Here is a 14,007-nt window from a genome sequence, read left to right on the forward strand (position 1 = left end):
ATAAAATGTGACAATACATAAAATGTAACAATACACCCTGAGTGATCTTACAAACTTTTTTCTCGCACAATCGAGCTCTTCTTGTGAAATATTTGAGCAAATAAGTCATTGAAACAGGCCCTCTTCTTTGCTGCGCTCTGTTTTGGAGGAGACTTCACCTCAAAGCATCCAACAATAGACCCATCCTCCTCACTGCACACAGGGTTGCTATATGAGCTGATGTTGCTTGGGTCAAGGGTGTCGCTCTGAAGGCTGGGGTCACTGAGAGGGCTGGGGTCACTGTGAAGGTTGGAGATGCTGTGAAGGCCGCTGTCATCCAAGCGTGGCTGCTTGGTGAGGCACCTGTTTCGAGCGACGTCTTTGAGCCGTTTTGTCCTGCTCTTCCTTGGAGTCCTTCTTCCCCTTTTACTGCCCACCGTACACTGCTTAAGGTTTCTAGAATGAAAGTGACAGTTGGTATTCAGTACTGTTCTTTTTTTCCTACAGTGCACACTTTTACACATGTTCATGATATGTGGGAATATCCCCCATTACATAGATCTATTGCATTTAAGCACGAATACAGGTCGAGTTGGCTTTTTTCCCAAAATACAAAATAAAAGAATAAACGTATGCTTTGGAAAATTGTCAGGAATAATGTTAGGTAGGGTAAGTGATATTTTTAGGTGAAAAGTATAAGCTTTTTGTTAAAGCACTATATTGTGATGTAATCATTGCTATAGAGTGTTTATTCAGTAACAGTGGTCTTTCTGTCTCTCCAGCTCTTTAACAGAAAATGCTTTTTCCAGGTAGGTGACAAAATGTCAGCCAATCAGGAGAGAGTACCCATTTATCAGCCTCATTTTTATAGTGTTGCAGTTTCAATTTTGTCTGATCATTTCTATGCGTCATCACTTCCAATTTCACTTGTTTAATCTGTATCCTGTCTGAGTTCTCTATCCTGATTGGATAAAATTAGTATCCTGATCTAAAACAAAAAATCTGTTTAATAAAGAGCAGGAGAAACATGGAGAAACATGGAAACCCGTTACTGAACAAACACTCTAAGCAATAGGTACTATCAGAATATAGAGCAGTTATTTTAACCAAAGAAAATCACTTACCCTACCTTTAAGTATACATGATTTGAACATGGAAGGTACATCATTATCACTTTATCAGACCAAAACCCTTTTCCTTCAACTTCTTTTTGATGCCCAAAATGACTGGATATCCACAGGTTTGTATAATTTACTAACAATTGTAGAATTATTATGCCTTAAATGTCATGGCCTCCCATTTATACAATAAATGTAAATATAAAATAAATAAATATTACAAAACGGTGCCAGAGTTCTCAGGGGCCCACTATCCGGTAGATGAAAAATGTAGACCGAATAGAAGCCGATATTTTTTCTTGTTAAACAGTGAGCCATAAAGATATTCCGTTCACAATTAAACACAAAAAAGAAAATGGGACAAGTGCATTGCAGGTCCACACATGGACATCACTTTACCTCTTTAGGAAAGTGTGTGGTCTGGAGCAGGTTGGTTGGTCCCACTCTCCCTTCTGCTGTTTCTTACAGAGGCTCTCACTGACTCTCTCTATGACGTGGTGGTCCCAAAGAGTCCTGGAAAGTTAACAGAGTTAACAAAGCTGCTGCTGCTGATGAACCAGGAATCTGACAACACCAATCCCTTCAAACGTATTTCTAGTGCACATTTACAATTTCATGCTGTGTAGTCTTCTTGTGCTGCGCTTTTTCTGCATGACCCACTGTTCACATGTCAAGGAAGTAGGATCTGGTGAACAAATCAAAGCCCAATTCAACACCATGTCACTCATACAAAACATAGCTAATTCTTCTGCAAAAATGTCCATCCACTTCAGACATTTAACAGCCAACTAAATGTTTAGAGAATATTTTTACAACAGTCAAGTGAAGGTTGGGTACCGGTCGGATTAGACTGCAGAGAAACTGGGGCCCAACAAAATGTTACCACTATTTGGCTGAGGTTTTCCAGCATTCTAACATAATACTGGACAAAACAGTGCTCACCATTATCTAAGAGGTTTTTTTTTAGTGGCCTTTTCTTCTTCTTGGCTGTTTGGTACAACTTTCGGCACCCAGAACACAGGCCCAGCAGTGGACCCTGCGGGAAGGAAGGGCCAGATATTGTGCTGTCAAATGAATGTTCAGAGAGACACTGCAGGTCTGATGGCTCAGTTGATTCTTGGTCGGCCACTTGTAGCAGCTCTTCTCCACAATCTCCAGTGTCAACAACTGCTTCTTCATCGATGATGTCAATCAAGTCCCTGGTGGTTCCCTCGTCTGGGACACTGTTGCCCCTTGTCTGCCGTTTACTTCTCATATTGCGCTGGACAGAGTCCCCAGTGAGGCTGGGTCCTTGAGTGTTTTTGCAGTTCTTCCGCTTGGAAGCGTGTGTGGAAGACTTGTGGCGTTTCCATTTCATACAATACTCAAGTGACACCTTTGAGAGAGTACATAGAATATGTTAATAGGCACGTGCCATCTAAAAGCTGTAAAATATATTAGACAAATATTGTGTAAAGTGTATTAGAAAGATTGAACTCGACAGTTAAATCAGTAAATAAGCTTTTCACTGGTCAGTGGTGGAAAAAGTACTCAACATTTTTACTTAAGTAAAAGTATCAATACTGCAAAATAGAAATACCTTGTTACAAGTAAAAGTGAGTAAAAGTACAAAAGTATTGGCAGCAAAATGTACTTGAAGTACCAAAATGATGCTACAAGCATGCGCGATGCAATGCAATGTGGCTTGTAGATCGGCTATTTTCAAATGGCCAAAATGTATATAGGGTTGAAGTGGTTAATGTATGTTTTTGCAATAATAATCAAAATCTACAAAGTAACTGGTAACTAAAGTACAAATACCTCAAAATTGTACTTAAGTACAGTACTTAGTAGTAAATGTACTTAGTTACTTTCCACCACTGCCACAGGTGTGTAATGGGCATGGCACATAGAGGCATGGCACATAGAGGCTGATGAGGGAGTGGGGACAGGTGTGTAACTAGGACTGTGAGATGGAATGGAATGTGGGAGTGACCGAGGTGGAAATAAAAACAGAAATGGACAGAGGGAGAGACACAGACAGAGAGAAATAGACAGGTGGAGAGACAGACCGTGACAATAATACCTAAAAGTGTGAAAATAGTCTATTTACAAGCTCACAACGCCTCACAAACAGGGGTCATCAATATGTCTGTACACTTTTGTCCGTGGCAAAGACTTGGTTTTGTCTGTGGCAAATTTTTGATTTACACACCATTATAATGTTCTTATTTTGATCACAAGACCCAATTACTGAATGTCAAATCTCCAGGTTTTCTAAAGAATATGTATGACTCTGATTTACTATGACACTATGTATGGCACATGAGGAGTCCTACTAGTAGGCTACTAGTGGTTCTCAAATGTTTTATTTGCAAGGACCATCATAACACTGAGAGTGTACAAATGGAACCAAATGGACCTGTAAGGGTCCATTTGGTTCCATTCGTACACTCTCAGAGTCAAGGACCTGTTATATGGTCAGGGCTAGCTCTTTGTGTTTCTGGTAATATTATTGTCCACTCATTTTGTATGTCCGTGGCCAAAATGTCCACCACAAGACAGCATGGTGATGACCCCTGCTCACAAATATCTTTATTTTGAGGGGTCACAGCCTGATAAGTTTGGGAACCCTTGCTTCTAGGGCTAGGCTATAATACTGAGAAAAAGGCAACATTACATGGAGTGATTGATACCAACCTTGCAGAAGCCCTCTGCTGTAAGTCCTTTGTCAGTAGCAGACCTGTGAATTTTAGCAGAACTGTAAGGGACTGATTCCAGTAAGTAAAGTGACAGATAGATTAGATAGATTAGATTAGATACAGACAGACAGACAGACAGACAGACAGACTGATACGTTGTGGAGTGGAAGTAAAAGAGAACAGATAATTGGAAATACTCGAGTAAAGTAAAAAAAATACCTCAAAATGTTACTTGAGTACATGTACTTAGTTACTTTACACCACAGTATCCTTAAGCAGGCTGACAACCAGCCTAGCTATCTAGCCCTGAAACATGACTGTCATACCATGCGTCATGTGAACCATGGCTACCTAGCTATCCATTCCCAACACAGAGTGAATGGTACCTCGATCAAGTCCTTCACACCAGTAAACAGGCTGACACTCGTTTTAAAAACTTACTGTGTCTCAAATCGTTCACAGTTGATCTGTTTTGAAATGGTCACGACCATATTGTCGGTCGTTTGGAGTCGTTCTACTCTGTGAGCAGAAGAAGTTCTTCTAAAACTGAAGTCCAGAAGACTTTCTTCTAGAGGCTGGAGCTGCTTGAAGTTTAAGCGGTAAACATACAGAACCGCCCAAATGTCACCTCGGCTCGTGCTGACGTCACGCTCCTGTCGTGTTTTGGAAGTAGTAAGTAGGTCAGGGGTCTTCAACGTTGTCAGGCCAAGGACCCCCTAGCTGAGAGAGAGATGATTCAGATGAAGCAGGGACCCCCTCTATATTGTATTTTTTTTTTAAATGTGTTTTTTTTTACTTAGTCTGCTCTTTTTTCCCTCTACACCTATAGCCTCTTTGCCAAAAATAGCCGATCTACAAGCTGCAAGGTGTTGAGAGCTTGTAGATCTGCTATTTTCGGCTAATGTTTCCCTCAGAAAAGGAATTCTAGGGTTCAAGTGGTTCATGTAAAAAAAATCAATCCTATCACACAAAGATATGGCGGACCCCCTATAGTAGCTCTCTGAGGACCCCTAGGGGTCCCGGACCCCCTGCTGAAGACCCCTGAGAAGTAGTAAATAAAAATACGGTACTTTTGTCAATATTGTTATTTTGCAAACAAAAATAGACAACAGTGGATGCATAATGAGCGGCATCTTTTTTTTTCAATCATTGTGTGCTTGTAGATCATTACACACCTGATCATATGGAAATAAATCATATATCAATAGATCATAAAAGTAATCAAATACAAATTACCATTATTAAAATATATATTAATTCAATAATTAATTAAATCTAAAATTACCGTTTTGATTGATGATAAGCTGCCTGCAGCCTACATTTGGTTACTTGTTAATTTGTAAATAATATACTGTATGTAGAACATGCAATTCATCAAATGTCTTTTGTAAAAAAAATGTTACCATATGCTGGTGCATTTTAGTAATTAGAAAAGTTTTCTGTCTCCGGAAACCTTAATCTCTACCACATGTCCAAATGCTTAAAAATCTGATCAATTACCAAGTAATTTTCATTCAAGTAGTTTTTCAGGAATTTTGTGCACAAGCCTAAATTATATTCAAAGGAAAGCATCTGTCCATTATGAGAATTTATGATGCAAATAGAGCTGTGTGTGTGTGTGTGTGTGTGTGTGTGTGTGTGTGTGTGTGTGTGTGTGTGTGTGTGTGTGTGTGTGTGTGTGTGTGTGTGTGCGCGTGCATGTGCATGTGCATGTGCATGTGCATATGTATTTATACGCATTGTATACACTATATATTTACATGTACACATGACACACATACAATCAGTGTGTGTGTGTGTGTGTGTGTGTGTGTGTGTCTGTGTGTGTGTGTGTGTGTGTGTGTGTGTGTGTGTGTGTGTGTGTCTGTGTGTCTGTGTGTGTGTGTGTGTGTGTGTGTGTGTGTGTGTGTGTGTGTGTGTGTGTGTGTGTGTGTGTGTGTGTGTGTGTGCGTGTGTGTGTGTGTGTGTGTAATTAAAACAAGTGATTTTATTTTTTAATACACAGATTATCCCTCTATCCCAGCTGGTGGGAGTAGTTGGATTTGACCATCCTAATGACCAGAGAGAGGAAATCTCTTTGGAGCTAAATCCAAATTGGCAATTGGGTTATTTCTTTTTTCTTTCCTCTAAGTGAAATGTGGGAGTGTTCAACTATTAACTTGAAAACATCCACAACGTTCAAGCATACTGAAATATCTTTGTATTAAAGCTGCACTCTGTAACTTTTCTCTTCTACCCCGGATTTGAACCTGGTTTCCTGCACAAGTGCTTACATTTTTACCACTGAGCTACCACTTATATTTTATTAAGGATCCCCATTAGTCTACACCTGGAGTGGAGTGGAGACTGTTCTTCCTGGGGTCCAGAAATTATCCATTATATATAGCTAATAGTCTACCTGCTTGCTCAGGGGATAAATTGAATCTTGATCATGTCAAGATTTCTGTCAGATCCTGTGTCTAGCTGAGACGTGACCTTTGACACGATCTAAATGTCTCAATATGAGCAGGGAGACATAATACAACCACCTCAATTGTATAAGTTATATTGTATTAAAGGTAGGGTAAGTGATATTCTTTGGTAATACTTTTGTTTTTTGTTAAAAAAAAAGGTTAAAGTACTATATTCTGATAGTAATCATTGCTACAGAGCGTTTGTTCAGTCACAGGGGTCTCTCCAGCTCTTTAGTAAACAGAATGTAGTACATTTTCATGTAGGTGACAAAATTTAAGCCAATCAGGAGAGAGCACTGAAAATGCATTTTCTGTTTAATAAAGAGCTGGAGAGACATGGGAGACTCCTTTTACTGAACAAACACTCTATAGCAATGAGTACTATCAGAATATAGAGCTATTTAACATTTATTTGAACCAAAGTGAATCACTTACCCTACCTTTAACATATTCTACCACACAGATTGGACAAAATTACATTTTATTCATAAAAGAGTGACATAGTGCTGCTTCTGCTGACTTAATTTTTTACATAATGTTTTTAAATATTAATGTTATTTTATCAATAACATCTTAGTGTTTAGCCAATTATTTGGGGGCCCACTTGCAATATCCTCACGGCTGATATCGCTGATATCAGCAATCGCTGATATAGGTAATAGGCTATTCAAAGTACTGTACTTTATGTGTATGAATAGAATAAATAAAGAATAAATTAGAGCTTTATACTGTAGGGCAGTGGTTCTCAACCTTTTCAGGCCGTGACCCCCCAAAATATAAAACTGGGGATCCCCACGCGGCCGGGAAGGGCCGTGTGGGGATCCTGTGGAGGTACCCGTACCCGATTCCACAACCCAGGCTGCAGCACGGGGAAGAAAAAGACTGTTGAGGAATACTGCCATGACCATGTTTAGACCAGCAGCGTATGGTGGGTTCTAACGGATTGGCACCCACCCTGATAAGCTGCATTTGGAATTCTAGGAGTTGAGGCATGAAATGTTGGATTCGGTTCCAAAGATAAATATTGTGAAAATAGCAGATCTACAAGCTTGCAGATCAGCTATTTTCAAAATAGTGGGTCCCGACCCACAGGTTGAGAACTACTGCTGTAGGGCAACAGACTTACAAGGACATTCAGCCGCAGAGATGCAGAGGTTTGTGAACAGCTGTCATGTTTTTTTTTCATACCCATGGACTCAGCGAGGGATTTAACATCAGCCTGCCAAGTAATGAGGTCATAACTGCATGGTTTTTACATGTGAGAATTTTGACTCTTTAAACAATTGCTGAATTCCTTTTCATATTTCATTCTCATTACCAATGTGTTGAACATATTGTAGTTAAACAATGAACACTAATAGGAACTGTATGTGTTTAAGCATACTGTGCTCATGCTTGAGCACAGTATGTTGAGCTAAAATAAGTCATCATCCCTGTAGTTGCAATGCAGTTGGCAAAACCCACAAATACGGAAAACATTTTTATTACCATTTTATGAAACGACTGACCTAAATGTAATAATACAGACAACTTCTCATGGAACTTGACTATATATACTGTGTATATATATATATATATATATATATATATATATATATATATATATATATATATATATATATATATATATAATAATTTGATAACTCTGGGCATATTACTTATGGCTTTCTTGAAAATCATTGAAATGTTGTCAATATAAATGCATTACAAAAGCTTGGTAAAAATTTGTTTTACATATACAGTACACCCTCAAACCTCTTTATACATTATTACAAAAGGACCTTATAGTGAATTCCCGCTATTCCAATGAACATTCATCAAATCAAATTAAATGGTCAAAGAGTATCTATGTAATAAATGGGCAGACTCAATATCAGGCACATAATGACCCAAAAATTATGTTAGCTCTTACAATTTTGACAAAATATTTTCCTAGTGCAAATATACTTTATTACAAAAAAAGCAATCACAAATGTGAAAAATTTTACTAACCAGAAAAGAATGATAAAATATTTGACTGATTGCCATTCATAGTTCCTGAAGTGAATTACCAGTAAAAGTGCCAGCAAAACTGATTTTGATTATGGTTAAATAAAAATGTAATATAAATGTGTTCATCATGAAACATTTGTCAAAAGCTTTTAAGAAGGGGACAAATTGGTGCAGAAATGAAACAAGTTAAGCTAAATAAATAATTGAATAAGCAACACTTTAACTGCATAAGCACTGGTTTGACCATCATAATTCATAATGGGAAGCTGTTTGTTATATACAGAACCCCATTGTGTTTTACATTTATTCTTTTACATGTCAAGAGTTTGTTGTTCTCTTTTTGCTCAATTAAAGGACAACTTTGTTTTTTTACAACCAAGGTTTATATTTTAGCTTGTAATTAAAGTAAATAAATGATGAGTGTATTTTTTTTTTCATTTACTGCTTTCTATAGTTTTAGCATTTTTTGCGATATTTTTTACAGTGGGCGGGGGCATTCTGTCCGGTGGCTAAATATGCCTTTTTTACACAATAAAAAAGGTCCGGCTGTCTGAGATGGCCAGATGTGAGTTATTGGGGGCTAGAAGAGCTACTGTAAATAATAATAAAGAAAACGCCGGGTTAATGTGATAAAAAAAATGCATATTTAGCCACCGGACAGAATGCCCCCGCCCACTGTGAAAACACTGTAAAAAAGATTGTGAAAATTGCTAAAACTATAGAAAGCAGTAAATTTAAAATTGTTAACACTCATCTTTTATTTACTTTAATTACAATCTAAAACATAAACATTGGTTGTAAAAAACCAAAGTTGTCCTTTAACTAACATGTTGTACTTTGTATTACATGAACACCGTATGCAACCTACCACAACAATTAAATTAGTCTGCCGTGTAGCCGTTGAAGTTATCACCAGAGTTCATGTAAAGTGAATTAATGCACATTAGTAGGTAAACAATAACGCTAATAATGCAAACTAAAATAAAATTGCAGTATGATCCATTTGGACATGAACGATTTTGCATTTCAAGAGGGCGACAGATTGAAGAAGAAGACCACATTTTGTTTTCACTGAGGCCATTTCTGTGTATCCAACAAAACTGCTCCGTAGGGTTGTTCAGTTGATATAGAGGCTCTGAATTACAATAAAAAATATTTTGCATATTTCATTTACTCTTTTACCAATATATATAAAAAAAAATCCATCTCTTTGACCATGAGTTGAGATATATTTTCTGTTGTAAAAAAGAGGAAAAACAAAAAGCCCCACACAAACTCGGACATCTCAGAGGAAAGTCTCCTCATATCTTTCAATTGAATGTTCCCCGGGTTCAAAGTCTCTGGAAACAGATCTGTCTAAGAGAGAGAGGCCACTTGCTGCCCTTGTCACACTATCATAAGAAGGTGGCGAGGAAATCAGGATGGTCACAGTTGTTTCCTTAAATTTCACCTGGTCCACTGGTCCATAGTACTCCTGCATCATGCAGGCTATAAGGCCTTCCTTTTCAGGAGCGCTCGCCACGGTCTCTTGGTTCATTTGTCTGTAGAGGTAGGATGCCTGCTTCATCTGCCGGAAGACCAGATGCTTCCGATAACACCTCTGGATGATGACGGCGGACACCTCCTCCTGCTTGCGACGCAGTGTGGACGTGATGGGCTCGTGGGAGACATTGGAGGGGTTGTTCATCATGAACTTCTCCTCCATCTGCTGCTTAAGGGTGTCCATGTCACCAGACTCTCCCAGCACGCGTTTGGTGAAGGCAAACAGGATGTCCAGGCAGTGGATCTTGTCTCCACTTACCATGGGCAGGTCCATGGCGATGAGTTTAATCTTGTTGGGCTTGGCGATGCGCAGCGGCTCCGACAGCGTGTCGGAGAAGTTTGAGAGCATGGCGAACTCGATGAACTGGGTCGCCTCCGTGTCAAACTTCTCCCACACCTCATAGAACATCTCAAAGTCATCCTCGCTCAACAGTTCTGAGCTCTCCTCTGTAGCAACACTGAAGTTCTCCAGTATTATAGCTATGTACATGTTCACCACGATGAGGAAGGAAATTATTATATAACTGACAAAGAAAGCTATGCCCACAGAGGGACTGCCACAGTTTCCACGGGTGTTTGTGCCAGTATTGACAAAGTGTGTGTCACACTCTGGAGAGGTGGACATGATTGGGCTCAGCAGATTGTCCCACCCTGCAGAAGTACTGATCTGGAACAAGCAGATCATACTATTGCCAAAAGTCTCGAAGTTAAACATGTCATCGATTCCATCTTGTTTCTTCACATAGGCAAAGTTCGCCATACCAAAAATAGCATATATGAACATGACTAGGAACAGCAGGAGGCCAATGTTAAACAGTGCTGGCATGGACATCATTAAGGCAAACAGTAAAGTCCTTATTCCTTTGGCTCCACGTATAAGTCGAAGTACACGTCCTATCCTCGCCAGGCGGATGACTCGAAACAGAGTTGGAGATACAAAGTATTTCTCGATGATGTCAGCAAGAACAATCCCTGAAATGAGAAGTGGAAATCAGAGAGAAGACAAAAGATTGAATGACTTTACAGTGACCTTATATGAAGCCTTTGCAAAATGAGATATTATACAATTAGAAAAGGTGTTAACTCCTTGACATTGTTGGCATGAACATAAATAAGCATGATTAAACAGTATATTACTAAAGTTAATAGCTATTGGAAGTATTAGTTGTGATGAGACAAGGCATGCATAATCTATTTTTGCGTGCGTGCGTTTGAAAAAAACCCTGTTGTGTTTTTACTTACCCACAATAGAGAGGATTATCACCACAAAGTCAAAAATGTTCCATCCAACAGTGAAAAAGTAGCAGCGGAGGGCAAGAATCTTGATGAGGCATTCGGTGGTGAAAATGATGATGAAGATGAGATTGAGGATGTTTAGGACAAACTGCTTCTGCTCTGACTGCTCGTCCGTCTCCACCATCATTGTCACCATGTTGACAATGATGAGCATCATGATCATGATGTCAAAGGCTTGCATGAACACTAGATCGAAGAAGAAGGCCTGGACAATGTTCTGAAGTTGGGAAACACAAAGAGAGTGAGTTGATCGATTAGGAAGGTTAGTTACTGTTGTGCATGCAGATCTAATTGACATAGCAATGTGCAAGATTGAAGGCTATTTCGATAACATGAGAGATGATTCATGGGAGAAATCAGAAGAAATATATATCAATAACGATTAATCAATAACAAATGTCATTTTACCACAGGCCGTGGTATAGGCCTTTGAGGTTTTTTGGATCCCAACTTCTTCATAGCACTATGGTACTTCTTCTGTTCTTCGGTCATAAAGATGTCCTGTCCACCTAAGTAATTAGGCAAAAATATCTAACATTATTACTTAATAATAATAATCTAATTTCCCCTTCTTTTGTACTTATTTGCTGTTGGCCCAGGTTGGCCATTTTTCTTGTACAGATATATATGTGCAAGAGGTCAAATAAAGTCTTAGGCCTCTCGTTTTGGGGTGGTGAAGTACCATCCCAACCAACTTTGAGTTCTCTCAAAGTTCCATACCGTACATTCCTGATGAGAGTCAGCAATATTACTCTGACAATATGCAAGTTTGATTGATGACAGCCATATCTAACTGGCAAACATTACATTCCTCTTCCGATTTATTTGGAGAACCACATAGACTGGATAGGGCGCACAGACTGAAATTAAAGTGGTGATATAAAATACAATAAAAGCCAGGTTTCTAGTGGTGGGTTGTCCCTTTTCATTAGGCCCACCATTAAGTCTTTTCGTGACTCCACTGCTCTGTGCCAAACTTCTGAACACATCAATTGCGTTAAACATTAATGTTACCGCAAAGTAGAGGCCGTTTAGGTAGGTTAAAGCTCTAAACAGGTTAAAAGAAACACTAAGAATTATTTGAAACCATGGGATCTGTTCTGTGTGTGAGGCAATATATACTCATCTTTCTTTTCTGCTGATTGAAATTGTCGATAATGACACCAATGAAGAGATTGAGGGTGAAGAAGGAACCAAATATGATGAAGATGACAAAGTATAGGTACATGTAGAGGTTGATTTCTCTGATCGGTTGTTCCTCCACCTGAAAACAAAAGCAGTTTGCATGTCATTACATTGTCCAGATACTTTAATGTTATTGGATTGGAAGTAAGTGGTCATACTTACTCCTCTTGAGTCAACAGCTGCATACATGATTTCCATCCATCCTTTGAATGTTGCCTATGACAAAGTAACATTACATGTCATTAGAGATTACTAGTACTTGATCACTAGTTCTGCATATAAAGATGTCATTAAAAGTTAATCTTCAAATACACCGCGTCATGTAATGGGAATATTGGGGATATTTCATTGCTTTTTTATTCCCGTCTATCAAATTGGTCCACACCAGAATCAGAATCTATTTATTGGCCTAATGTGTTCACATAAAAGCAGTTTGACTTGGTACATTGCTCTCATATGAAGATAAATTGTAGAATACAGTAGATAAGAAATATAATATTATATAAAAGTAATGTAAATATAGTATGAGGTAAAAACATTAATATTATATTACATATAGAGTGACACCTAGTATGAGGAATATTAACAATATTGGAAGTATTTAAGCTGTGATGAGACTAGGCATGCCATGTATAATCTAATATTGCACAGAAATATAGCAATAATATTGCACAGGTTATACTGCATGCTCTAATGGTTTTGTGTTCTACCCCTGGGGGGCGCCACACATTGGCAGCCATATATATGGGGTCTCAAAACCAGAGTTAGGACAATCGGTTCTCACTTGTATGCCTCACAGGCCCACAATTACCAGCTTTTTGCAAATATCTTGAGAGATATAGGCTATTTCTGGAGGCAAATGAAAGGTCTTTACTGAGTGAGGTCTGGAGGGGACCCAGTGAACAGCGAAAAGCATCTTGTTGCTTGGTTACCACACCAGATAATTTGAGTGGTGTCCTTCAAGAGCACCAGGTTCTGGTCATGGAAAGTGCGCTGGCCAAGAATAGCAGCACTGCTTGCTAAGTGGTTGATGGATGCTGACATTTAGCAGGTACACGGTCAAATCCTCAGTGTTCATTTAACTCCAAGAGTAAAAAAGGAAAAGGACCACGGCGGACAGGATACTCACCACTTGCAGCAGGGAGAGGTAGCCGAGTCCCACGTTGTCGAAGTTCACCTTGACCTTGGTCCAGTAGAAATGGGTGTCGTTCATGTTTAGGCAGTCTGACTTGTTGTTCACCACGGAGGCATTGTGGAGGAAGCCAGTTCGGTTCACGCACTTGCCGAACTTGCCAGCGAACAGGTTGACTCCCATGATGCTAAAGATGAGCCAGAAGATAAGGCATACCAGCAGCACGTTCATGATGGAGGGGATGGCTCCAATAAGAGCGTTTACCACCACCTAGTAACCGGCGCACACAGCAGAGAGAGAGAGAGATTAGTGGGTCAGAGAGACTGGAAGGAGAGCAGAGTTGGCTAACTACTTAAAACGCAAAAATGAGAGGATAAGAGGAAATTACCACATGAATGGCCTGGCAATAGGCAGTGAACTCATTAAACACTTTTAATGACTGTGGAGGGTTCTGTGAGATGCTTGTCAGTAGCATTTATTGTTTCTGTCGGGCAGAAACCTTGTATTTCCATATTTCAACTTTTTATGTTTTTTGGTAAATTAATGCCCTACTTTTACGTGCAACAGTGATGCACAAAAGTAGCAAAAATAGCAGATATACGCATTGCAATGCGTTGTGAGTTTGTAGA

General features: G+C 39.1%; 1 protein-coding gene across 1 annotated transcript in view; it reads right to left on the reverse strand.

Moving 5' to 3' along the window:
* Positions 1–7,885: 7,885 nt before the first annotated feature.
* Positions 7,886–14,007, reverse strand: part of LOC311044711 (sodium channel protein type 2 subunit alpha-like) — a 55,911-nt gene continuing 49,789 nt past the window's right edge. Inside the window, exons 22-28 of the mRNA XM_084056465.1 lie at positions 13,376–13,648; positions 12,409–12,462; positions 12,184–12,325; positions 11,470–11,570; positions 11,008–11,278; positions 9,030–10,737; positions 7,886–8,559 (exon numbers count right to left, since the gene is read on the reverse strand). Coding sequence (XP_083912591.1) covers positions 9,509–10,737; positions 11,008–11,278; positions 11,470–11,570; positions 12,184–12,325; positions 12,409–12,462; positions 13,376–13,648 — 2,070 coding nt within the window. The 3' untranslated portion in view covers positions 7,886–8,559; positions 9,030–9,508. The remainder of the gene's footprint in view (positions 8,560–9,029; positions 10,738–11,007; positions 11,279–11,469; positions 11,571–12,183; positions 12,326–12,408; positions 12,463–13,375; positions 13,649–14,007) is intronic.

Source organism: Gymnoscopelus microlampas, assembly GCF_963454915.1.
Source record: "Gymnoscopelus microlampas genome assembly, chromosome: 5".
Classification (NCBI taxonomy): domain Eukaryota; kingdom Metazoa; phylum Chordata; class Actinopteri; order Myctophiformes; family Myctophidae; genus Gymnoscopelus; species Gymnoscopelus microlampas.